Below are 27,360 nucleotides of genomic sequence, written 5' to 3'. Positions count from 1 at the left end.
AGCTCTGCCTGCCCATGGGTCCTGTCCCCATGCCAGCGGGGGCAGCAGCAGGAGCTCTGCCTGCCCATGGGCTCTGTCCCCATGCCAGCGGGGGCAGCAGAAGCGGCGGCAGCAGAAGCTCCGACTGCCCATGGGTCCTGTCCCCATGCTATTCCACACTATTCTCTAAGTAAAAGAGCACTACTCCAAGATCTTGAGAGTCTAAGAAATCTTTCTTTTGACTCCTCGGCTCACCGACCCCGCATCACTTCTGGTGGGCCATACGGGGAATTTCTTCATCGGCTTGTGAGCTCGAGTTCTGGTAAGTGCCCTTTTCTTCCTTGTGCCTTTCTCTTTTTCGAGGATGGATCTAAATTCACTTCTCCATCGGGAACTTTCTCGGACAGCTGTATGAATCCACGTTTGCTGCCCATGGCTACTCTATGGGGCAAACTGTGGCATTCAGCCTGAAGAGAATCAGTACCTTAAGCCTCAGGGTGATGGAGAATGAATTAATCCATTCCTTCCTGCTCTTTTTCAAGGATGGATCTAGATTCACTGCTCCATCGGGAACTTTCTCGGACAGCTGTATGAATCCACGTTTCCTTCCTGACTCTATCTCTAATAGACAAATTTTACGTGGGATAGAGAAAAAGACAGTGAGGAATTTTCCGCCAGTCTGGGGGACATTCTACCCAATTGCATCCTGGAGCCATTCTCCCAAGAAGGGGTTCCCATACTCCACCAAAGGTTAGAGTTTGGTATTTTCCTTGAACCGGAGTCCCAATTGGGACCTTCCCCCAGTTCGAAGAGTGGTCAGATGCCATGGGAGGGATCCCAATCCAGCCTTAGGAAAAGAAACCTTCCACGGGAGTCTTGGAGATTGGCGGCCATCAAATGACTTAAGTGGCAGCAAACGTGGATTCATACAGCTGCACAGATGACTCTGAGGCAATGCTGGAGACTGGGAGGTCGTCGGAATCCAATGGCCGGAACGAAAAGGATTGTTCCTCACTTCTGCTTGATGAATCGTTTTGGTGGTAGACGCAGAGAACACTCACGCCCTGCAAGGGAGTCTGCAGGTGCTCTGCTGGATGTAATTCTTTCTTCTGCCCTTGTAGAAAGAGACGCAAATCAGAGGTGCAGATTTCCTTGTTTGCAGATCATAAGCTTGAATGCCTTTGGGGAGCACAGCATGGACTAACCTCCCGGTTGCGGAGGGAGGTGGAGCCAGCAGTCTATCATTTAGGTAGTGACTCTGGGTGGCTGTGAGGAGAGTCAGAACTTCCTCAGGACCGGTTTTTCATCTTGCCCTACACATCAGGTAGACAACAGCACTGACAGGTGAGTTGGGGAAGGCTTCTGTTAGACATTCTCAGCTCTTTTTTCTTTCTTTCTGATATGATGGGCAGGGTTGATGGGCTCGGGGTTTTCAAGGCTCCCTTGGTTACTTTCTAAAGCTGGATGGCTCTGCTTAGGCGTTGAGAAGTTGATTCCAAACCAACTCTTGCTAAAGTTTCTCTCCTGTCTCTCTCCTTCCCTTCTTTTCTTCCATCCTTTCTCTTTCTTAGTCAATAACTCTGTTTGCGGTCTCTATCATCTTGCTTTTGAACAAGGTGACATCTTGAAAGGGGAGGTTGGTACGACATTCGTAGTGATTTTTAAGGTACAAATATGAGTAATCGTATGCTGACAGAAGGTACGTATTTCCTTGTTTTCATTGCAATGAATTTCGCTGTCATATCACTTGGTCATCATACTCAGCCCCCTTTTCCAATTATATACAACCACTAGGTACCCTAAAATCACCATATAGTGATCTGGTTTTGGACTAATGCAAAACCAAAGAAGTGGATAAATTCAAGCATCCACACAGACGTTCTGAGTTTAAGCTAGTAAATTCGGCAACTCCTTGAGATCATACTGTCATCCAGTCATTTTGGGTGGAGGTGTACATGATGCGGGGTCGGTGAGCCGAGGAGTCAAAAGAAAGATTTCTTAGACTCTCAAGATCTGGCAGTAGTGCTCTTTTATTTAGAGAATAGTGTGGAATAGCATGGGGACAGGACCCATGGGCAGGCAGAGCTCCTGCTGCCGCCGCTTCTGCTGCCCCCGCTGGCATGGGGACAGGGCCCATGGGCAGGCAGAGCTGGTGTGTGGGGACAAGACCCACGGGCAGTCAGAGCTCCTGCTGCTGCCCCGAGTTGAGGGTTAGGGCTAATTTTATAAGGCATGGGTACGTGACTTATTTTTACTGGAGAAAAGAAAAGATGATGTAAAAAGTCATTAAATGATTTCAGTGCAGATGGGGTCTGGTTATTGTGCGGTCATATAACTTTAGATACGAATCTGGCCATATAGATCGGGATGCAGGTGAGGATGCCCTGGGCTTCTCTCCCTGGGGTGGTCCTAATTCATACCATAAAAAAAAGTCCACTGGGTCGTATAGTTTGGCATGTAGGCCAGGTCACCTTGGGCTTCTCTAGCTGGGGCAGCCTTAATCCACATCATACAGACTGAGCCAGTTCACTCAAGAGCCAAAAAGAGACAGGCGGCCTCAGAAGCTGGCAGAGCGTGAGCTCTTTAAAAACGGGCCAACAGAGCAAGTCATCGAGACAGCAGGGTTTATGCCATGACAGATTTGGAAAGCCAGATTTGAAATATTGGAAGCAGAGGGAAGTGGAGATAAGTGTCCTTAATCTTGTGAGAATTTTCCAGTGAGAACTAACTAGATAAACACATTTTTCTTTTCAGGACATTTTATCTTTGGCCAAAGAAACTAGGAAGCCACTCGGGGCTACGTGATGAAGCTCAGGTAAGTGAAGTAATAAGCTATATTGCAAACGCATTGAATCTAATGGACAATTTTGTGACATTTGTGGATTCGGCTTTACAGATAGAGGCATCAATATCGCCATTTTTTTCTTTATATGATTGGCCATAAGATGTCTGAATTGATACTCTGAATTTGCTAAGTCTATAATAAAGTAGGAGCGATGTAGGCAATTCATACAAGTATAAACTGCAAATTTCCAACCCACTTGTGTTATTTTAAAATATCGTAGAAATAGAAAGTGGGAAAAACAGTTCAACCAACTTTGGGCCAATGAAAACCATATCTGTAATTATCTCGATTTGGCAATAGGAAAAGCCCTAGGCTAGAGTGCCCGCCTTCAGGAAGTTGACAGTCTCGGCGGATATGTTTGGGTAAAGCAAAGAGTTGCAATTTCACAGCGTCACCATTGTTTCAGAGTATTGGTAAAGCGCTCTGGGAACAGATGGGGGTCGCGACTATTTCTTTCATCCCTCCTGGAGGAAATGTTTGAGGTGGGTCTTAAAATATGAATAAAGATGAGAGAGAGATTGAACCAATCGTTCGCAAGTCGAATGTTCATCCCCTGATAATCGAGTAGGGATCCACTGGGAAGAGAATTATATATATCTATTGTATATTTCTTTGAGAAAACGGGACTTTAGTTGGGACTGAGCAAAATGATGAAGTGGAGCCCCTTGAGTACCGCTGGGACCACGCCACAGAGATGGTCAATCCTTGGAAAGAGAAATTTGTGCCTGTCTTTTGGGAGATGAGCCTGGTTTCCAATGAGCCCCGCTGCGTTCTTGAAAGACGACGTTGGAATGGAACGTGGCTCCTGAAGCCACCCTGAGGGAGCCGTGTGTTTACCATGAAATCCATGCTTGCCTTACAGGAGCCTCTTGACCTCCCTGTCTTGGATGTGTTTGTTCTTAAACACATGCCAGTCGCGGGAGGCGAATGATGACAAGCCCAATGTTGTCCTGCTAATGGTGGATGATCTCGGGATTGGAGATCTGGGTTGCTATGGCAATGGTACAATGAGGTACGGCTTCCTATTGAATCATACTTTTTTTTTTTTTTTTACCTATCGCTCCTGTTTGGAAGTTGATACATTTCAGGACTGCATCCACATGCAAAACCAAATGGATTTGTTGGGATTTTTTTTTTTAAAGAAGTAAATAATATTAAAATCAAGACTGTCTGGATTTGAATCTTGGTTTTGTGCTTAGGAACAGTGAAATCTCGGACCGGTTCCGTGACCTCAGTGTGTCTTCCTTTTCTATTCCGTTGAGAGCCCAGGTGAATAGTATATACATCTGAGCTCATATAATAAGCACAGCGTGCAGAATAGTGCCATGGCACAGAGTGAGTTAGTTCTCTATGGTATAGACTATCAAGAGGAGTGGTAATTCTTCCACATATTTTGACTTGGCAGAATTAGTCATTTCATGCTTACTAATTTTCGAAGCCAACAGCCCTTTTAAGGCAATGTCCTTCTATCTTTTTTCTTTTTTAAAAGAGTTAATTTTTTTCCTTTTTCTCCCCAAAGCCGTCCCCGTATGTAGTTGTATATTCTTCGTTGTGGGTCCTTCTAGTTGTGGCATGTGGGACGCCGCCTCAGCGTGGCTCGATGAGCGGTGCCATGTCCAAGCCCAGGATTCGAACCAACGAAACACTGGGCCGCCTGCAGCGGGGCGCGTGAACTTAACCACTCGGCCACGGGGCCAGCCCCGATGTCCTTCTATCTTAATAACGGACATTCTGAAAGAGGAAAAAGAATATGAAACTGAAACTCAGAGTGTTCTGGTCGATTATAAAAACCAGGTAACGAGCTGTGCTCATACAAAGCTTTGGACGTCATTATACATCACCATAAAACAGGTGAATTGTACACTTAGAAACTTTTTCTGTTGTTTTACCAATAGATGCCAAAGCTACTAATTTCTGCTTTCCACCACAGAAATTGTGAGTCAACAAAACGTAGGGGTCCAAATTAATTCTTGCATCTGATGAAAGCAGTTAAGTGGCAAAAAGATGCTTGAGGAAATAAATATCAGCGATTTGCAGACAGTGTGTAGAGGCAGGTGTAAATATTTTGCTGAAAATACTAGCTGCTTGAGAAGCAAGATTTATGAGGCAGGTATGAGCCAGAAATGCAATTTACAAATCAGTGTTTCCTTTGCAAATGGAACCCTACTTTAAAAGACACTAGCTGATTTTTCACATTTCAACAAAGAATCAGAGAAATGCGTTGCTAAAGCTGGAACTTGACGCAGCAAGCTGCTGTTCGTAATCTCTCTCATGAATGAATCTGAGTCTCTTTCTATTTCATTTTCATCCAAGGAGCCGGCTGTCTCTCTTCTCTAAAAGTCTCTCTTTTAACTCCCTTGAGCCCCCGCATATCTTTATGTTTAATCATCTGGCAGTTTGGGGGACCATCTGTGTGTAGAGCAAGGACTTTTACCACTCCAACGTGTGGGTTGAACTCATCCTTCGGTCTGTCAGTAGCTAGTTGTCACTAAGGTCCGTAAGTAACTGGCCTTAATTACGCAGTCTGGAGCACAGATATTTTATGTGTGTATTTTAAAGGGCAGTCCTATACTCGATAGACGCCATACACATTACCAAATTGTACCAATCCGGCAGCAAAGAGCTGCCTGAAGGCTCGGCTATGTTTGCACCCAGGCGTGGGCAGGAAAAGAAGAAGGGGCGTTGTGTGCAGGCTCTTTTTCTCCGGTTCTGAGCTCAGGGAGTTGAGGAAAGAGGTCCTCTTTACCTCCAGCTCTCTCCCTGTTCCTCTGCGTTTCTCTTTCTCCCCTCCCTGCCCCCCGCTCTCTGATTTTCCCCTCTCTCTCTCTCCCTCCAGGACGCCTCACGTGGACCGCTTAGCCAGGGAAGGTGTGCGGCTGACCCAAAACATCGCTGCAGCCTCAATGTGCACCCCGAGCCGGTCGGCCTTCCTGACGGGAAGGTACCCAGTCCGTTCAGGTGTGTACGTGGAGAAGGCTCGGCTGAGTCCTGCTGTTGCACGTGGGTTCTTTCTGCCTTTCAACTCTTATGAATCTTTCTGCTGTGAACATGTCTGTACAAGTTTGTGTCTCAACACTCATTTTTAATTCTTTTGGGTACATAGCCAGGAACGGAATGGCTGGGTCGTATGGCTGTATTTTTAAAGGTGAGCAGAGAGGTCTTGGTTTCCGGGCACAGATTCTGTAGTTTAAGAGTAAGGCCTGCGATTCAGAGAGACCATTATTTGTGTCCACTTTTAAATAGGATTGGGGGTTCCCTTCAGCTCTTGAGGGCGTCAGGTAAACTTTTATGTCCTATGAGGTTTACAGTATCTGCCTTGGCTGATGCAAAGGTCGAGGAGCTCCAATAAACCTCTGGTTATTGTCTTTTTTTTTTCTTGTAGTAGGAAGAAAACGCTGCTGACTTTATGTAAAACTAGTCTTCCTCACCTCATAGAAGGAGATGTAGAGGGTTTCACGTCTTGAGTCATCGTAGGCGATATTTAAACCCAGGCAGCTGACTCTCGAAGGATGGTCTTCTCTTCCTTCCAAGATGGCACCTCATCTCTCCATCTTCCAGCCGTGAACTCTCCACGACTCCCTCTTCAGCTGACCAGCAGCCACTCATCATTGTGTGTTCTATTTTACGTTACACTTAGGAATGGTTTCTGATACAGAGGTCCGTGTCATCACAACGCTTGGAGACTGTTCCGGACTCCCTCTTAATGAAACGACATTTGCTGCTTTACTCAAAAAGCAGGGATACACCACCGGTCTCCTGGGTAAGTAGCCGTCATTGGTGTGACTCATTCATGCTAAACTAATGACAGGCATTGTTCTATCCCTGCTTATTGTTTTCTTGGAAACTATTTCAAAATGAATTTATGGACCCACATACCACTCATTAAGCCATGCTGTGGTGGCATCCCACATACAAAATAGAGGAAGATTGGCAACAGACATTAGCTCAGGGCCAATCTTCCTCACCAAAAAAAAATGACTTTAAGGCTGGCCGGGTGGTGTAGTGGTTAAGTTCATGCATCCCACACTGGTGGCCCAGGGTTCACAGGTTCGGATCCCGGACACGGACCTATACCACTCATCAAGCCATACTGCGGTGGCCACCTACATATAAAATAGAGGAAAATTGGCACAGATGTTAGCTCAGGGAGAATCTTCCTCAAGCAAAAAGAGGAAGATTGGCACAGATGTTAGCTCAGGGCCAATCCTTCTCACCAAAAAAGGGAAAAAACAAGTTTGCGTCTTGGCTATGACAGATAAGACCCTCTGCTCTCTAGGAGATCTGGGCTCCACCTCTGCCATTTCAGTGGCCACCTCCTACCTGTCTCTTGAATCTCTACAATTAAGCTGCTTCTATCTCATTGGATCCTTTGCAGGCAAATGTGCCCCTGCGTCCTCCAGAACTCTCTGTCGTCATTGCTCACACGGGATCTTGTGTTGCAATTCCATCCCCCTCCACACACATGCACACTCCTCCCTAAATGGCATCTATCCATCCTTTTCTGACATAGGTCAGGCATGCCTGAATACTACTTTCCGCCTGAGCCCCAGGTCTTGCCTGGTGTCCCTCCGACCTGTTTCTGCATCACTTCATCTTTCCACAGACCCCACTGTCCTACGATGTGCTGTTTCTACATTATTCTCTGCAGACTCTGAAACCCTTCACCTCAGCCACTATGCATACTTTAAGGAATGTAACAAGTGCTCCCAAGAATGCACAGCTTTCTGCATCACTGACTTTTTATGGAGTGTCAACTTTTGACTCCATAGAAAATTTCTACACCCTCTATCCATTACCCAAACAGCAAAAAGAAAAAGACTTTCGAAAAATGTCTACACCCTAACTCTGTCACCCAACCAAGGCAAGGAGCATGGACATTGCCTCTGAAAGCTCCCCTTCTCTCCTCCCCATCTGTCCTTCTGTCTTAGCTCCCCCTTTCTCTGCTGCTGCTGCATGAAGGTCAGCTCAGGGCAGGAATCCTGGCGTTCCTTTTGACAACGATCGTAGTCCCTGGTTAGTTGCATTGCAGTGAAAGGACATTGGACACCGACAGAAACATTGATAATTACGAGCGGAAGGGATGTCCGACAGAACCCATCTCCCTGATTTTAGAGACAGGAAATTGATTCTTCCTGAGGCTGAGGGACCTATGTGATGGATGAAAGCCAGTGTTGCACAATCAGAAGATCAAACTTGTCGGGTTCTCTGTGCCTTGCATGTTCACTGACTGTATGCTCTCTCGCCCACCTCATTATTTTATTAAAACTGGACCACGTGGATGTCCTTCTTCTCACTGCCAAAGATGATAGAAGTAAATTAATGATGAAACCCTTTGGAGCTGAATCTACTGGGCCTCGCTGAGAGGTCTAGGTTTCAAATGGCATGAGAATAACAAGTTACTTTAAACTCCTTTGATTTTTGTAATCCATTTGGCATCGATAAGAGAAGACGATCTTAGTGGAGTTGCAGGGCACAAAAACCTAAGCCAGCAGCATCGCCCCTCATCACCTAGAGATTTGGGGATGTGCATCTTTGATGTGGCCTTGACTGCATGCAGAAAGTTATTAACATTTTGGTAGATACACATTGTTACATTCTCTTAGAGTTCACATGCCAGCAGAACTCATATGCATCTTTTGGTTACCATCCAAGGTGTGGTAAGTTTTACTGAATAAATCCCTTATTTCAATGAACTCTAGTGGGAGACTCTAGGATTTCCAGCCAGCCAGCTATCCGTCCACCCATTCACCCACGTTCAGTCCATCCTCCATCATTTATCTATATCGGTCATCTATCTGTGTATTATCTATCTACCCAACTATCCACCCACCCACCCATCCACCCATATATCTACCTATCATATATCTATCTACTCATCTATCCATCCATCCATACATCCAAATATGCCCCATCTATCTTCCATCATTTATTTGGATCTATCCTATCTATCTTTCTATTGATCCATCCACCCATTCATCATTTATATATCTATTCATCATGTATCATTTAGCTTGTCTTTGTCATTTGTCTATCTTTGTAGGTATAATTTACAGCTATCTATCTCTCTATCTATCCATCTGCCCATCCATCTATCCATCCATCCATCCATACATTCATTCATCCACCATTCATCTATCTATCCATCTGTCCACCCATTCATCCATCCATCCATTGCCTGCCTATCTATTTATCATTATCATCTATCTTGTCTCTATCATTTATCTATCTTTTGGCTATAATTTATATCTAACTATCTATCTTTCTATCTATCCACCCACCATCCATCTAGCCATCCATTCATCCACCTTTCTATCTATCCATCCATTCACCCACTCATTCATCATCTTCTAGCTTATCTATCTCATAATCTACTATCTGTCTGCCTATGACCTATCCATTATCTATAATCTCCCTTGTCTCTATCACGTATCTATCTTTGTTTCTATGACTTTGTCCTCTCTGTGAATGAGAAGCTGCCCAGTTCATATCTTTGCTACGAACTCACAATTCTATCATCCTCCTTTTATTTTTTATCCTATCTGCTCACTCAAACCAGATCTTAACACAAGCTTCTGTGAACTAAAGAAGAGCGAAAAATGAGGCTATGCCGAACTCAGATTTTTAAACAAAGGAAAAATATTTACTGCACCATTTTTGTGCATTAGCTGATTGTTTCCAGTGAAAAATGATCACATGGTCTTTGAGATGTGTGAGCATATTATGTTTTATTTGTGTGTGTGTGTTTAATTTCAGGCAAATGGCATCAAGGCTTAAATTGCCAATCTCGAAGCGACCACTGCCACCATCCACATAATTATGGGTTTGATTACTTCTATGGCATGCCACTCTCTCTGATTGAACCTTGCTGGCCGGATCCTTCACGTGACACAGAATTAGCCATTGAGAGCAAAATCTGGCTCTGTGTGCAGCTGGTCGCCATTGCTGTGCTTACCTTCACCATTGGGAAATTGAGTCGCTGGGTCTCTGTTCCCTGGTCCCTCATCCTCTCCATGGTTCTTTTTATTTTCCTCCTGAGCTATTTTTGGTTCTCCAGTTACACATCTCCTCTGTACTGGGATTGCCTCCTCATGCGAGACCATGAGATCACCGAGCAGCCCATGAAGGCAGAACGAGCCGGGTCCATCATGGTGAAGGAGGCAGTTTCATTTTTAGAAAGGTAAAGATAATTTCTTAAAATCCATGTAATTATGCTAAAAATGAGTATTTTTTAAAAATGGGGGTGACGACTCTAATGATATTGAGTCAAGAAGTGCCATATTGTTAAACACTGTCTAGACAAGAAGATGAAGTGTTTTGGAAGCCGGCTGGGTGCTTCAGACAGTGCTAAAGAGGTGGTATCTTGTTTGAGTCCTTGTTATTAAAATCATAGCCTCTCTGTTGGCCCTGAAATTCATATTTGGTTAGACCAAGCAGGCAGTCTCACACTAGACTCAGACTCATAAATCGGGCTTATTAATTTATAATGCATATTGTCAGGCTATTAACTTACAAAGAGAAATATATTTTCCAGGGAACTAGGCAATGGAATAAGTTGGCTATTGCTTTGTTCCCCTGTTCGGGAAAAAGCTACTTGAGAAGTTAAAATCAGAGGGCTAGTTGATCAGATGAGCACATGATATGGAAGGGATATTATGTGGATGAGGTTAATGGTGATCCTTGTAAAGCCCAGTGTACCCAGAACACAACAGCTGGAAACTTTCCGAGGAGCCACATTTACCGTCCTCTAGCCGTTGGACCATCTTTTAGGAAAAAGTTGTGAACACGTTTTTCACTCTCTCTTTCAACACTGACTGGGGCTTTCTCTTTACCAATTGCCGTCCTGGGATCTGGACCTCAAGGATGAGTTCACATTTACTGATGACAACTGGATGTGCAAGCACATGATAAGAAATAGGTCAATGGGCATAAGTCCAGGGTGGTATTTTTCCGTATGGTAGGGAACTTGCAAGATCTCAGGGAAGCCACACTTGAGAAAATGCAATCTTAGCTGAATCTTCAAAGGCAAGTAATACCAAGATGAAGGAAGGAGTGGGCAGGCAGGCATTACTTGCAGAAGTGCAAGCATGAGCAAGATTAATTGAGGTCGTAAAGGATTTTGTGCAACCTGATAACTAGCTTTGTCCTTAACCCATAGCTCAGGTGGAGACCATCAAAATTCAGAGTGTGGGAGAGAGAGAAATGAATGGCTGGTTTCACCTAAGGCAAACTCTTTTAGACTCTGCAACCTTTGCAAATGTGCAGAGTTTAGGAAGTTTAGCAAAGGGAAGGTTAGCACGTTGTGGCGTGCGCCACTCTGAAATTTAAAGATGAGCCATCCTGTTCCATTCTGTCAGCCAGCGCAAGTCTTTACATACCCCACACCTCGTGGCTTACTATTTTCCATGTGTATTTGAAGAACAAATGCTGGTGTGGAAACGTACTTTCATCGTCAAAAGCTCTGTTGAGTTTCAGAAGTTCTGTGGGATCCAGAGTGACACAATATTGAACGGGAAGAGCAATGAACGGTCAGCTGGGAATCCAAAGATTTGGGAGCAACTCTGTTGATTAACAATTTGACCAAAAGTAGGTGGCTCAGGTTCACAAAGGCTAGAAATTGTTTTCTTCTGGATTCCCATTGTATGTGTTTCCTATGGCTATGGCCACACATAGCCAAAAATTTAGTGGCTTAAAATAACACACATTTATTGTCATAGGTTCTTGAGGTCAAAAGTCAGAAATTAATCTTCTGGGGCTGAAAATGAAGGTGTTGGCAAGGCGGGTTCCTTCCAGAGGCTTCGGAGAGAATCTGTTCCTTGTCTCTTCCAGCTTCTAGAGGCCGCCTGTCTTGCTGGGCTTGTAGCTGTGTCACTCCCACCTGCACTTCTATTGAAACAAATCCTCTTTTTTCCCCTCGTGTTGACCCGATTGTCTCTGTCTTATGAGAACACTTGTGGTTGCATTGAATCCACCCACATAATCTAGAGTCTCCTCCTCCTCTCAAGATCCGTGACTGGATCCCATCTGCAAAAGCCTCCTTTGCTGAGTAAGGCTACATATTCAGAGGTTCTGGGGATCAGCGTACAGACATCTTCGGGCTGACGCGTTATTCCGCCAACCACCCTGAGCATCCCTGTTCGTTTTGGCAGCTCAGTTTGCGACGCTAAGTGCTTCTAACACTTGCAAGTGCTGCAGGTGTGAGATACCCTGCCCCCACCCTTGTCTTCCTAATTTAGGTTTTAAGAACGACATTTTCTGAAAGACATTGAATGCAACCCAGTCAACTCTGACGTGGAAAACTATCTTCCCTGGTCAACATTTCTGAAGCCATAGAGTGAAAAAATACTACAGAACTCAGGTCCATCTTGTTTGTCTCTGACAACCAGCCTCCCCATTTATTATTATTTTCTGTCTCCCCTTTAAAATATGTCATAGAAAAGTGTGTAATCTCATTCTCCATCACCACGAATATTAGTTTCCTAGGGTTGCCATAAAAAAGTGCCACTATGAGGGGTTTAAAACAAAAGACATTTATTCTCTCGTAGTTCTGGATACCAGAAGGTCAAAATCAAGGTGTCTTCAGAGCCGTGCTCCCTCTGAAGGCTCTGTGGGAGGGTGTTTTCTTGTCTCTCCCCGCTTCTGGGGGGTACCAGCCATCCTTGCTGCTCCTTGCCTTATAAATGCGTCACTCCAGTTTCTGCCTCTGTCTTCACATGGCCATCTTCCCTCTGTGTGTGTCTGTGGGTCTCCTAATTGCCTTTTCTTAGAAGGACACCAATTATTGGATTCTGGGCCCATTCTCCTTCCACATGACCTCTTCTTAACCAATTATATCGTCAAAGACCGTGTTTCCGCATCCTCGCTGGTGTCTCATCAGAGCAGACATTTCCCAAAAAGTGGGCTTTATGGCGTGTGCTGCCCTGGTTAGCTGAGGATGTAGCTTTCACGCAGACGGATTGTCAGAACTTGAAGTAGGTGAGCCTCATCCCCTGTGACCTCAGATGATAAGCAAAGCTGCCCAGACAGCTTGCCAAGAGGTCTCTGTCCGTGCTTGCTCGAGGGTTGTGAAAGGAGTGAAGTTTCTAGGTAGTCACTCCTGTGCCACTATTCATTGGTGCCTCATGGGGTGTGACTGTAGTCTGAGACTTCATGAGCCGTGGGCAAGTGTGCCAGGCAGGGCTGGATTTGAGTTTCAGCTCTGTGGCCACAGGCGGGGCTAATTCTGGGTGAAGTGGTCCCACGTGTGTGCTGACGTCTGAGAATCAAAGAAACTGTGATGGTGTCACCCCAAACTGGGGGGAGCTGTCCAGATGCTGGAGGATCCCGGAAGCCACTCCGACCAGGATGGTCTCTCCAAGGGGCTGCCTCTTGCCTGCGTCCCCTCTCATGGGGCATGGAGAGCAAGGAACTGTATGTGAGTGACAGGGAGCAATGTTGTTCAGTTTTCAAGACGTTGAAAACTCAAGCAATGTGGTTGATGTCTTCGCAGGAACCGTAAAGGACCTTTCCTCCTCTTTTTCTCCTTTCTCCACGTTCACACACCCCTCCCCACGACGACGGAGTTCATAGGCACCAGCAAACACGGCTTGTACGGTGATCATGTGCAGGAGATGGACTCCATGTTGGGTAAGTGGCCAGACCTAGTAGACGAGACCTCCATGTCTTGATAGTTCCGACACCTGGACACGGCCCCTGGCCAGCTTCTGAAGGAAAAGCTTCGGATGATCCTCTGAAGTACAAAGAGAATCAATCATTCCTGCCACGGAGGGAGGCTTGGTCTTCCATGTAAACGATGTAACAGGTCCGACCTCAAATCAGATGTCAGCGCTCGTTGGTTAAACAGCAAAACCTTATTTCAGGTCTGCTGAGGACCGAGATCTGAGTTTGGAGTCGGGGTACAGGGGTGAGTCAGAATCCAGAACCCCGGTAAACTCAGACTGGAGAGGGAGAGAGAGCAAGTAGGAAGTGTGGATTCCTGGTGCTTCCGCGGTACGCATAGTGGTCAGAGAAACAGATTCGACTTTCCAACAGGAATGACGAAAGAGCGTGATGGGTCTCACGGGTTTGTGGGACCCAAACATAGTTAAAATATTCTCCAAATAAGGGAGGTCGGTAGGAAAGATTTCAGTAAACAAAGAGACACTTGGGAAATCAAGCCTGACCAAGGGGAAGCCGTTCAAACACTGTCCCTTCACGCCGTCTTAAAAGTAGAAAATATTTAAAAATTATTTTAAGTATAAATACTATTTTAAGCAGATATATGTACAAAGGCGTACATTTATGTAGGCATATGTGTGTGTATGTGGTATGTGTGTGTGTGTGTGTGTCTGTGATGTGTGTGTGGTGGGTGTGGTGTGTGTGTGTGTGTGTGGTGTGCCTGTGGGGTGTGTGTGTGTGTCCCTCTCCCAGTTCATACTTCCACCAGGACAAGACACCACGTCATGCGCTTAAAATGCGTATCCCTAACATCACACTCTTCCTCAAAAACTTTGGCCATCCTGCTCGTCATTGTGTCTTCTTGAAGGGGAATGAAGTAGCTAATTCCAACTCAGGATGTGATAAGTGAAAGCAAACAAATGAGATTACTATTTGCTTTAAAATTTAAAATTGATAAAAAGTTTCCAAAATATCTAAGTTCATAATATTGATGATGTGGCATGAAGGTGCCAAATAAGGCACTTTGGGTGTGATCTGCCTTCAGTGGGATTTTGATCCAGTGGCATTCAGATCCTGTTCCACAAAGAAGTGGTGTGTTGAGTATGGGTGGACATACCACAATATTTGAAAGCCGTATTTTGAAAAAAATGCAACAGAGATTCACCTGGCACAGGTGTGCAAATTCAGAATCGAACCTTTAGGAAGAATAATCATCTGCTTCAAGGTGAAATTTCAGAAATGCTAAAAAGTCTACTTATCCCCAAAATATCTACCCTGGAAGCTATAACAATACTGCAAATCCCACACATGGCACTTGGTATGGAACGTGCACTGTTCCAGTGTCGTAAACATTCTGGGAGATGGGTACCATCTTCGTCATCATCATTATCTTCCTTAAGAGATGAGGAAACTAAAGCACAAGACACCTGGTGGCTTGGTCAAGGTTACAGGACAGGTCCCGGTGAGCCAGGATTGGAACCTGGACACTGGCTCTGTAGCTCACTGGCCATTTGCGTAGGGCAAAGAGGTTATGAACAGAGATTTGGGAAGAGAGCTGCGTTCTTTGGAAGTATCTCCTAATCCCTCAGACTCCCACACGCTGTCATTTCACAGATATCAGGAAAGCTCCAGAAACTCGCCCCCAGCCTGGCTTCTGGCTGACTCATACCCCGTTGAAGGCTTCCACTGCAAATGACATCTCCCACCCCAGGCAGGGGAACATCTCTGGTGCCTCATTGGTCATGCATCCCCATCCCCAGTGGGTGAGAATTCAGCAGCTCTTCTCTCAAGAGCAGGTTTCTCAGAAACGGTGAAAAGAGGATGAGTGTCCAACATGAGGAAGGGAAATGGGAGATGGGGCCCGGGGAATCTTGGCTGGACCTGTTCGGCGGCTGTGAGGGTTGAAAGGCGGTTTCCAAGGCAGGGGTGTCTCAGTGTCACAGGAGCGCTGGGGCACCTCCACGGTGCCCAGCAGAGTGCAAAACTGTCTTAGAAAGAGAGATATAGAATAGTATGTACTTATATATTATATAATATTAATAATAAACAATTATCAGTTGTACATGTAATAAAATTACGAAATATATTATTAAAATTATTAAAGATATACGTTTTAAATATCAATATATATTTAAAATACAATATAGATTTCTAGCATTAACTGAAATCTCAAGGTTTTCAACATAGACAATTATTTCCTTCTCAGATATCAAGTTACTTTGAGATATTTCCATTCTTAATATTTAGAGAGAGTAAAAGGTAATTAGACAGTGGCCATGGAAAGGGTAACATATCTTTTAGCATCAACTGAAATTTATGTTGTATACATAAGTATATGCTATATAAAATATATAATACATGTATAATATGTAATATAAATTTAATATCTTATAAATATAATATATATAAATTTATATATATTTCAGTGGAGGCTAGAAGTATATGTAATATTTATAATATTTATGTTTATAGAAAAGCGTTAACCATTTCCATGGCTACTGTCTACTTATTTTTTTAATCTCTCTAAATATTAAGAATAGAAACACCTCAAAGTAACTTAATATCTGTAAAGAATACAATTTTCTATGTTGAAAATCCTAAAGTCTAATAAAACAAACATTAGTATATATATTGCATATCTTGTAAAATACTTATAATTATGTCGTATCACATCTAACATATAATATAATTATATTATTAGAATATTACTATACAATAGTACATTTCAGTTATGCATCATAATAATTAATAATGTATATAATTATCATTATATATAATATTATAAACACATTATGCACTCTTTCTACTTACGGAAAAACAAGTTTATTGTAAAACAGCATGCCCTGTTACCCTGGCAACAGCCTCATACATCTCATGTTTACCACATCTCTTGATTACAACATTTTCTCTCGTGCTTGATTTAATTTTGTATTGTTTTGGTCATCATGGCCCCTAAGTGTACAAACGCTACTGCTCATGTTGCCAGTAAGAGGCCCCATGGAGTAATTGACCTGGAAATAGAATGAAAAGTGGTTCAGGACAACAAAGCTGGAAAATCAGTGACGGTTCTTGATCGCCAGTCAAGCATGTCCCATTCCACCACAGCTATGATCTTGAAGAACTGGAATAAAGTGACGGAAGCTGTTAAAGGATCTGCTGCATTGAAGACAATGAGACTAACAAAAACTTGAGCAGGGCCTGTATCAGACATGGAGACACTTCTGATGACTTGGATTGAAGTCCAGACGCAGAAGCTGGTCTCTCTCTGCACCGTGATGAGCACAGCCAAAGCACAAAGTTTGTTTGCGACGTTGAAAGGAAAGCTTGGGCCCAATTATGATGTTGGGTTTACTGCTACCTCGGTTTACTGCTAAACAATTCAAGAACCATTATTCATTACAACAGTGTGAAGGTCAGCGATGAGTCTGCAAGTGGAGACTCTAGATAGGCTGAGGGTGGAGGAAAATTACCTGCCAGAACAAATATTCATTATGGATGAAACCTCTCTATTCTGGAAATGGATGCCTGAAGGACTTTCATCCATAAGGAGCCAAGTCAATGCCAGATTTCAAGCCTTTTATGGACAGGATAACAGTCCCGCTTAAGGGGAGAGTGGCAGGCTATAAATTGAAATGCTTTGTGACCTGGCACAGTGAGAACCTTAGGGCCTTGAGGCGTATTAATCAGGACACAATGCCAATGTACTTTAGGAGCAACAAGAAGTCATGGATGACCCAGCTCCTTTCCCAAGATGCCCTCCTGAATTGCTTTGCCAGTGAAATGGAAAAGTAGTGTTGGGAGAGTAACATACCTTTCAAGATTTGGCTTATTGTTGATAATGCTCCCGGACATCCTCCTTTCATTGGCGATCTTCATCCCAATATCAAAGTGGCGTTTGTCCCTCCAAACCCCACCTCTTTGATTCAACTAATGGATTAAGGAGTTATAACAGCTTTAATACATGGAAATATACCATATTCTGGATGGGAAGAGTGACTCTTATAATATTAGTCATTCTGAAATTAACCTTAAGGTCTCGTTTGATTCTAATTAAGACAATTACTATTATCTGGAGAACGTTCATTATAAAGATGTTGAGGAAATACACCTAGAAGCGCAAACTGGAGAGAAATGAAACTTTCCAAGGATATCTGATGGTAGCGAGGTTGGTACAAAAGATAAAGAAGTATTCTGTAATCACAAGGAAAGCACTATCCAAAATAAAACTACGGAAATTAAAACTCAGAAGTACATGTGCAAGATGTGACTTTTAGGTCAGAAAAGCAGAAATAGATAGCCTTGGAGCAGGACCAGTGAGGAAGAGGACTTAGGAGCCAGGAAACTTTCTAATTCGAAGCGGCAGGGATGGACTACATTGGGGAGAGTTGGTGTTCTGTGTTACGTTGTGTTCCCCAAAAAGATATGTCCGTGTCCTAACTCCCAGAACCTGTGAGTGTAACCTTATTTGGAAATAGGGCCTTTGCGGATGTAATCAAGTCGAGATGAGGTCCTTAGGGCAGGACCCTAATGCAATATGACAGGCGTCCTTACAAGAAGAGAAGAGAGGCACAGAGATAGACCACAGAGGAGCGTGCCATGTGAAGACACAGAGAGACACGGGGGTGGGAAGACCACATGACGATGAAGGCAGAGATGGAAATGATGCATCCACAAGCCAAGGACCTAAAGATTGACAGCCACCATCAGGAGCTAGGAAGAGGCAAGGAAGCATCCTTCTCGGGAGCCTTGACTGAGAGAATAAATCTCTGTTGTTTCAAGCCCACCAAGCTTATAGAAATTTGACACAGCAGCCCATGGAAACCTACACAGTTGGGTAAGGAAAAACTGTCATCAATTCAACGGGCGTTCTTTCCCATGCAAAGTAAGGACCTTGAATGGAGTGAAAAAAAAAGCTGGAAGAAACTCCAGTGAAATACTAAGTTTTTCTCTGCATGAGGCACAGAGCTAGTAAAAACCACAGAAGTCGTGATAAAGGCAAAGATCTTTCGATTTCACAAAATATCGAAAATATACACTTAAACAGCGTATGCAGGGCCTCTTGTAAACTGAGGAAACATGAACAAGAACGTGACATTGTTTCAGTTCCTTAAAAAAGGAGTCCTGATAAATCAATCATGGAAACATACAAGCCGCAAAAGAAAAATCAGGAAGAGCTACCCGGAAGTTGCAGATTAAAAAGTACCGATGTCAGTGTCGCCATAGGAAGAAATCCATTTTCATTCCTCATTTGACCTAATCACCTCTGAAACATGAGATGCTGATGAAGAACTGAGAAAACAGGCCCACTCACACATTCTGCTTGGGAGTACAAGATGGTACCTCTTAGATGAGAAGCATTTTTGCAACGGATCCCAAGTAAACGTACGACAATTGGGAATGCTCTGAATGGCTGAAGCTCCTAAAGTCGTTGGTTTTATGTGTCCCTTTTTTTATTGTTTCAGGGAAGATTCTTGATGCCCTCGATGATTTTGGTTTGAGGGACCACACTCTAGTCTACTTTACATCAGACCATGGAGGACATCTGGAGGCGAGGCTGGGCCATGCCCAGCTTGGTGGATGGAATGGAATATACAAAGGTGAGGAGAGGAAGTCATGTGGGTGATTTGGCGGTGAATAAGCTCTTTTGCTCATTAGAATGAAAATTCATGGAATGGAGAGATGAATGCATGAAAAACTGAACAAGTTCATTATATTCGACTCTTGATAAAAAATAAAGTGTAGGGCCGGTAACCAAAGAAATTGGCCTTCAATCTGCTAACAGTTCTAGGAAATGCTAGAAGGGGTATCTAGAAATTTGCCTCGCTGGTGACCCAATGAGATGACAGAATATTAACATAAGCAGATGCTTTTAAGGGAGTCTTTCAATGGGTTGAATGTCTACTCATGGATTACAACTACAAGACTGTTGTCCTGCTGTCTTTAATATTCCCTCTTCCTTCCATACTCAGTAATGGCCTGGTTTGGACAATAAACTAGCATCTACCCATATGATTTCATTCGATTAGTTTTCAGGGTGCTGGATTCAGCAGTGAATAAAACAGAAATCATATATGTTATAAGGCAGTAAATATTAAAGAAAAACGGAGCAGAAACAAAGGTGGAGAAAAATACAGCTGAAAAAAATTGTGGGATGGGATTCCCACTTTAAATAAGTGTACCTGCAAAGCTTAATGAGAAGATGCTTTTGAGCAGAGGTGTGAAAGAGGCCGGGGATGAAACAGGTGGGTATCTGGGGATAATAGCATTCTAGGCAGAAATAGCCAGTGCCAATGCCTCGTATTGAATGTGATTCACTAGTTGATCAAAAACCTATCAAGAGTCCAAGAAAAAATAATTCCATCCGCGTGTGCTGTTGACCCCATCAGGACTGTGTACCTGGTAGGCACTGAGCAAAGATTGTCTGTACTGGTCTTAATTTACATTTTTTAACACTCTGGCCACAGTGACGATTTTAATAGGAACTTCATCGTCTTTCCCCGTAGGTGGCAAAGGCATGGGAGGATGGGAAGGCGGAATCCGCGTCCCGGGACTTGTGCGATGGCCTGGAAAAGTGCCAGCTGGAAAAGTGATTGAGGAGCCCACGAGTCTAATGGATATTTTGCCAACTGTCGCAGCACTGGCGGGAGCAACTGTCCCTCAGGACAGGTGATGTGAAATGATCTGTTAACAAGTCCCTTTGGATCCTCCTTGGTCTTGAGAGAATTTGGGACAAAGGAGACGAAGCCTGTCTTGGGAGGTACACTTTCTCCTCAATCCCTAGATGAGTTTGCCTTTGTAGATGGCCATGTTATTTGTGTACCAGGCATCGGTCTTACACGACCATGGCCCATGTTAGACCCTTTGTAGTTTTCATTTGTGAGGAAGATGGAGATGGGACGGTTTTGGGAATGAGAATATGACCGGTAAAACTCATTCCTCCATACAAGAGAAAAAAAACCAGTTTCCTAGTTTCTGGTGTGCGTATCCGGAGGCTGCGATGAAGGTAAGTCGTTTGATGGATACTTGGAACTCTGTTATAAATATTTTGAATTCCATCAAGAGGAGTTCCAGGTAGGTTTGACCCAGGTAGGTTTAAAGCTGATTTTCTGAGAGTTAATTGATCCCAGCTCTGTAAAGTCATCCAATGGATCGGATCCATGCCATTTCTCCCTTCTAAGCCCCCAAAGTTACTCTAATGTTTCTTTCTTCGTGTAATGGAGCTCGCTTATTTCTGAAAGAAAACAGAATGGCTCCCAAAGCTAACGAGAAACAAACAAACAAAAAAGACCTCCTCAATTTTTTTACCTTCGTTTTAGCCAATAAGTAGATTTATTGGAAGTTTCTATAAAATAATTACAGAATAGAGCTCCCTTCTACTCAGAAGAAGAGTATTTATCATTTTGAGTTAAATGGCCCATTGTTTAAAAAAATATATAATATTAGTGTGAGTGTAATTTTTTTTAAGTTGCTGAGCCAATCACAGTCGTAAAAGTAATTTTTCAAGATATCGATGGGGTGCACTGACTTTGGGACATTGCTATAGTCTATATTTTGGAATCACAAGAGTTATGCAGAATCCCAGTCTCTGGTAACATTGCTGTTTGAGCTTTGACTAGGATTTTCCTTTGTAGAAATGACTTGATTTTTACTTTTTCCAGAATTAGCTCTGAAAATGTCACATCTTCATTCCCTCCATATTTCACTTTTCAGTGGGAAACTGAGGGAAATTCTTGCACAGAATTCCAAAATGCATGCTTGCTTTGGAGAAACAGATTTGCCTATTGTGATTAAAGTTGCGTTGGACAATCACATAGAAGGCTTTCTGTGGATGTAAATTTTTTATTTCCTTTGGGTAAATGCCCAGGTGTGGGAATTCTGGGTCTTATACATATATATTTAACTTTATGAGGAACTTTCAGATTGATTTCCAAAGCAGTTGCACCATTTGGCATTCCCACCAGCACTATCTGAGAGTTCCAGTTGCTCCACATCCTTGACAACACTTGAGATGGCCAGTCTTTAATTTTAGCCGTTATAATAAGTGTGTACTAGAATCTCATTGTGGTGTTAATTTGTGTTTCCCTAGTGACTAATGATGCTAAACACCTCTCCATGTACTTCCTTCCCATCCATATCTCTTCTTTGTGAAGTGTTCAAATCTTTTGTCCAGTTTTTAATGGGGCATTTTATTTTCTTATTGTTGAATTATAAGAGTTCTTTATATATTCTGGATACAAGTTCTTTATCAGATATGTGTTTTGCCAATATTATCTTCCATTCCTGGGGTGTCTTTTCATTTTCTTACATTGTCATTTGAAAAACGCAAGTTTTCAATTCTGATAAGGGCCAATTTATCAATTTTGTTTTATAAATTGTGATTTTTGGTGATATATCTAAAAAGTATTTTCCTATTCCAAGGTAAGAAAGATGTTCTCCTAGGGTTTCTTCTTGTGGTCTTATAGTTTGAGGTTTTACATTTAGGCTTATAGACCATGTTGAGAGAATTTTTTATACAGTGTGAGGTATAGGTTGGATTTATTTTTCTTGCATTAAGACGTCCCATTTTTCTCATGCCGTTTTTTGAAAGACTGTCCTTCATCTACTGAATTACCTTGGGCATTTGTGGAAAATCAATTGACAGTATACATGTTGGTCTACTTACAGACTCTCTCTCTCCTGTTCCATTGATCCATATAGCCATCCTGACGTCAATACCACCCTCTCGCAATTACTGTAGCTTTGTAGTCTATTTTGAAATCACGTAGTGTGAAACTGTTTTATTTCTTTTGCAAAATTGTTTAAGCTATTCTAGTTTCTTTGTTTTCCCATGTAAATATGAATAACTTCTGAATTTCTACAAAAGACCCTTCTGAGATTTTTTTCTTTCTTTCTTTTTTTTTTCTTTTTTTTTTTTGCTGAGGAAGATTGCCCTGAGCTAAATCCATTGCCAATGTTCCTCTATTTTTTTTGTATGTGGGACCCCTCCACATCGTGGCTGGTGAGCAGAGTATGTCCATGCCCAGGATCCGAACCCACAAACCCTGGGCCACCAAAGTGGAACACACAGAACTTTAACCACTCAGCCACCAGGCTGGGCTCAAGACTTTGCTGAGATTTTGATTGAGATCGCATGAAATCTATGGATCAATTTGCAGCAAATTGACTTCTTAGCACTTTTGAGTCTTCCAATCCATGACCATGGCTTATCTCTCCATTTATTTCTCTTATCAGATGTTTTGTGATTTTCAGCATACAAACTTTTACCCTTAAAAAACAAGAAGGTATTGGAGCTGGCTTGGTGGCACAGTGGTTAAGTTCACACACTCTCTGCTTCAGGGGCCTGGGGGTTGTGGGTTCAGATCCCAGGTGTGGACCTAGCACCGCTCATCAAGCCACATTGTGGCAGCATCCCACACAACATAGAGGAAGATTGGCACAGATGTTAGCTCAGTGACAATCTTCCTCAAGCAGAAAGAGGAAGGTTGACAACAGATGTAGCTCAAGGCCAATCTTCCTCACACACAGAAAAAAGAAGAAATCCCTAGATATTTCATGGGTTTTGTGGCTGTAGCAAATGATACTTTAAAAAAATGTCACTTGTCCTTGTTCATTGCTAATATATGGAAATAAAATTGATTTTTTTTTAACAGAAGAAAATGAAACAAAGCTTTATAACATGTCTACATGGGAGAGGCTCAGGCAAACTGAGCAACTCACCAAAAAGGTGGTGAGCCACCACCTTAAATACCACCCTGAGTTAAAGACAAATTCCAGCCCCCCCACAGTCCCACCTTTGAAAGTTTTAAGTTTCACAGTCCTTTGAAACTTTAATAAGTTTTATGGCCCAGAATCTGAGTGGTAGATTGTTTCATCTCACTGAACACATTTTTCAGTCCTGGTAATAGACCAGTCCAGTTAAATCCATTTTAGAAGGCGGTGATGCAGGTGAGCTCCCAACGTTAGGCTTATATTTTGGAAGCAAGCAATCAGGTATTTAATAAGTATTTCTATGGAAATAAAAAGAAAAACAAGGTTAATGGTTGGAGCAAATTATAAATCATTTCCTGAGCCCAGGGGGCAGCCAGTCAACATTTCTAGATGTCAGAGTCGAAGCCTCTTTTGCAGCTTGACATGTCTCTGATGATGTCATCGGGCATTAAAATTGATTTTTTAAAGTTGGTCTCGTATCTTATGACCTTGCTAAACTTACTTCTTCGTTCCCGTAGCTTCCGAAGGGCTTCTCAATGCAGGCAATCATTTAACCTGTGAATCAAGACAGTTTTATTTCTTTTATGATCATTTCTAGGATTATCTGGGACTTATTCTATTTTCTATTACGAGGTAGGTTTTATAATATAGTTTTCTAAAATAAGGTAAAAGATACATTTTCTGATATAAAATAAAAAGCGTATGGTTTTTGAGAGATTCTACAAAACCCCTTTTCAAGGTAGCAAAGCCATTGCGAATGAAACTGTGGTTTCTGAAATCATTAGGAACACGGAGCATGTGAGCCCTTCTGTAGCTCTTTAGATGGGCGTGCATGCATGTGTTCCTCTATCTTGTCATTTCACCATAAAAGCTTAGGTTTTTTTCTCTCTCTTGCGGGAACGTAATGTCCCTTAGAGCACGCACGGATTTCCTGAGTAGTCAGTGCACCATACTTGGGGCCCAGGGAGTGTCACAGAATGCATTGAGCATCTTTCAAATAGCCTGGTGGCCAACATCGCTTGACCTCCCTCCATCGTGTGTGTCTGCAGGGTGATTGATGGCCGAGACCTCATGCCCTTGCTTCGGGGTGACACTCAGCGCTCAGAGCACGAGTTCCTGTTCCACTATTGCGGTGTGTACCTCCACGCCGTGCGCTGGCACCCGAAGGACAGTGAGTACCCACCAGCCCCTGCTCTCCGAGGACGCCAAGAGTAGAGCCACTCAAATGGATTCCCAAGACTTGCTTCTTCCTTTTCATCCCCCCACGTCAGTCCTTCCCTTCTAGGGTTGCCACTGAAAACACTTTCTTGGAAAAGTTTCTAAGAATTGCTCTCCTTCAAAAGGCGGGGGGATATCTCTAAGGAATAAAAATTGGGAGAAACAGAATTAACGTCTATTGCAAAAGATGTGTCAAGTCGTGCTAGGAGATTCTGATATTCTAAAGACTGAATGATATTTAGCTTTCACCTGTTGGCCAAGAGAAAAACCAGAAAAATGCTTGAGAAAGTAGAAGGAGATGGGGGCAGTTGGCATATAGACTGGATGTCTCTGATGTGTCTTTTCTTCTCCAGGCGAGGCCGTGTGGAAGGCTCATTATGTGACACCAGTATTCCAGCCGCCAGGAGCTCTGGCCTGCTATGAGACCATCTTCTGCCAATGTTCAGGGAAACTGGTCACCTCCCACAACCCCCCTCTGCTCTTTGATCTCTCCAGGGACCCCTCTGAGTCCACACCTCTGACGCGGGACACGGAGCCCCTCTATGATTTAGTCATCAGAACGGTGGCTGCCGCGGTGAAGCGCCACAAGGAAAGCATCAAACCCGTCCATCAGCAGCTGTCAGGATCGAAAGAGGGGAAGGTGTGGCTGAAGCCTTGCTGTGGGATGTTCCCATTTTGTCTGTGTGACAAGGAGGGGAACTCCTCAGCCGCGAGCTCATCGTGAGAAGGAACGATGGAGAGCGGGAGACGCAACGCGCTTTCCGATACTCGAGGAATGAATTTGAGAGCCAATAAATTGCACTACCATCTCCAATTATTAAATGTCCATTGCGGGGTTTTTCTGGGATTCTTGGTGATAAGTATTTAGCTAATTCCCAAGCTTTTAAACATTCCTTTCAGTGCTAAGAATCAAGACTCGAAGGCTATTAGTCCCATGGGTTCTGTTCCTCTTTAAACAAACTCCACATGCAAGATCCTGTGTGCTCCCAACTCATTGATCAGCAGGGGCAAAATACCCACCATTTAAATCATAACACATTGAAAGTATGTAGTCTCAGCAGCCAGGAAGCCGACCAAAAGGATTTATTTTTGTCCACAAAATACAGAAAATGAATCAAGAGTGATACAATGTTTTGGCACAACGGGATAAGAGGTCTAGAGAGCAGTTGGTTTCTGACATCCTGGAAGATGCTCAGATAGTTGAGAAAACACTGTCCAGAGCAGGGAGATTCCTGAGAGTAGCAGGAAGACAGTTAGAAACCTGGGAGAGGCGCCTGCATTGGTTTTCCCTGGGGGGATATGCCCGAACTTTGATGGAGTGTCTTATTTCTTCCTTACTTCACCTTTACGGTTTAGGGAGAACCCCATGCATGTGTGTCTCAGGGAGCCCTGACAAATCCCCACAAAGTAGTGGCTGAAAACAGATACTTAGTCTTCTACCTTTCTGGAGGTCAGAAGTCCAAAATCAAGGTGTCAGTGAGGCCACGTTCTCTCTGATGCTCTGGGTGGAATCCTTGATTGCATCTCTTTTCGCTTCTAGGGGTGGCTGGCGATCCTTGGCGTTCCTTGGTTGTAGATGCACTGCCCTAATTCTGCCTCCGTCCTCTCCTGGCCGTCTTCCCTCTCTGTGTAACTGCGTCCAAATTTCCCTCTCTTTATAAGGACGCCCGTCATTGGATTAGAGTCCACCTTAACCCACTAGGACCTCGTCTTAACTTGATCACATCTGCAAAGACCCTATTTCCAAATAAGGTCGCTTTCACAGGTAGCAGGATTTAGGACTTCAATATATCTTTTCGGGGGACGTAATGAAACCTACTACACCCTATATAACAGGTGAAGTATCTACAGCTTGGCTATGTTCTATCACCCTCTCAAGGGAACACAGCTCATAAGTTTTGGGACTACGATTGAACCCCTGACCGCACCAAACCCCAAATCCCCAAGGACTAACTTCAGGAGCAACACAGTTATGTGCATTTCATCCCTTTTCAACATACCTCTGTTCTTTGATTCTCTTTTCTAAGGAATAACAGGAAAACCTGAAGTCAAACATAAACAACTGTATTAATATTGAATATTGAACAAGGATATTTTTTTTCTCCTAAGTGATCCTAGGTAAGCACCTTAGAACTTATTAGTCCACAAAAGGATTATTTACAAAGGCTGAGTCATTTCTCTGCCCCTCCTTGTTCTAAGGTTTTCAACATACCCTTACATTATTATATATCTTAGGAGAACATTCATTTTTTTTCCCTTTTTTCATTGAGGTCACATTGGCTTATAATATTGTGTAAACTAAATATTTTTCACCTTCTATATAGACTGCATTGTGTTCACAACCAAAAGTCTCGTTTCCATCCATCACCATACATATATTCCTCTCTACCCCTTTCGCCCGTCCCCCAACCCTTCCCCTCTGGTAAGTACCAATCTGTTCTCTTTGTCCATGTGTTTGTTTATCTTCCATAAACGAGTGAAATCATGCGGCATTTGTCTTTCTCCATCTGACTTATTTTGCTTAACATTCTACCCTCAAGGTCCACCCATGTTGTCGCAAATGGCAAGATTTCATTTTTTTTTTTTTTGTGGCTGAGTAGTATTCCCTCGAATATAGATACCACAACTTTCTTATCCATTTGTCCATTGAAGGGCACTCCATTTGTTTCCAAGTCTTGGCTATTGTGAATAAAGTGGCGATGAACATAGAGGTGCATAAATGTTTTCAAATTCGGGTTTTCATGTTCTTTGCATAAATATCCCGAAGTGGGATAGCTGGGTCGTAAGGTATTTCTATTTTTAATTTTTTGAGGAATCTCTATATTGTTTTCCATAGTGGCTGCACCAGTTTGGCATTCCCACCAGCAGAGTATGAGGGTTCCCTTTCCTCCATGTCCTCTCCAACATGTGTTGTTTCTCGTCATTAATTATACCCACTCTGACGGGCGTGAGATGTT

At 43.2% G+C, this 27,360-nt stretch overlaps 1 protein-coding gene across 2 annotated transcripts in view; it reads left to right on the top strand.

Annotated features, from left to right (window-relative positions):
- The window catches only part of ARSF (arylsulfatase F), a 26,008-nt gene extending 788 nt beyond the window's left edge, over positions 1-25,220 (top strand). Inside the window, exons 1-11 of one of the 2 annotated variants that reach the window (XM_046674138.1) lie at positions 669-1,323; positions 2,734-2,794; positions 3,687-3,836; positions 5,661-5,782; positions 6,462-6,584; positions 9,578-10,001; positions 13,311-13,447; positions 18,940-19,074; positions 19,981-20,143; positions 24,235-24,356; positions 24,757-25,220. In XM_046674138.1, the coding sequence (XP_046530094.1) occupies positions 2,784-2,794; positions 3,687-3,836; positions 5,661-5,782; positions 6,462-6,584; positions 9,578-10,001; positions 13,311-13,447; positions 18,940-19,074; positions 19,981-20,143; positions 24,235-24,356; positions 24,757-25,127 (1,758 nt within the window). In that variant the 5' untranslated portion in view covers positions 669-1,323; positions 2,734-2,783 and the 3' untranslated portion in view covers positions 25,128-25,220. Of the gene's footprint in view, positions 1-668; positions 1,324-2,733; positions 2,795-3,686; positions 3,837-5,660; positions 5,783-6,461; positions 6,585-9,577; positions 10,002-13,310; positions 13,448-18,939; positions 19,075-19,980; positions 20,144-24,234; positions 24,357-24,756 lie in introns of those variants that run through there. The other variant, XM_046674137.1, reaches the window with a different exon arrangement.
- Positions 25,221-27,360: the final 2,140 nt, after the last annotated feature.

Source organism: Equus quagga, chromosome 10 (assembly GCF_021613505.1).
Source record: "Equus quagga isolate Etosha38 chromosome 10, UCLA_HA_Equagga_1.0, whole genome shotgun sequence".
Lineage (NCBI taxonomy): Eukaryota > Metazoa > Chordata > Mammalia > Perissodactyla > Equidae > Equus > Equus quagga.
The sequence above is the reverse complement of the archived record's forward strand: the minus strand, read 5'-3'. Positions and strand labels throughout refer to the sequence as shown.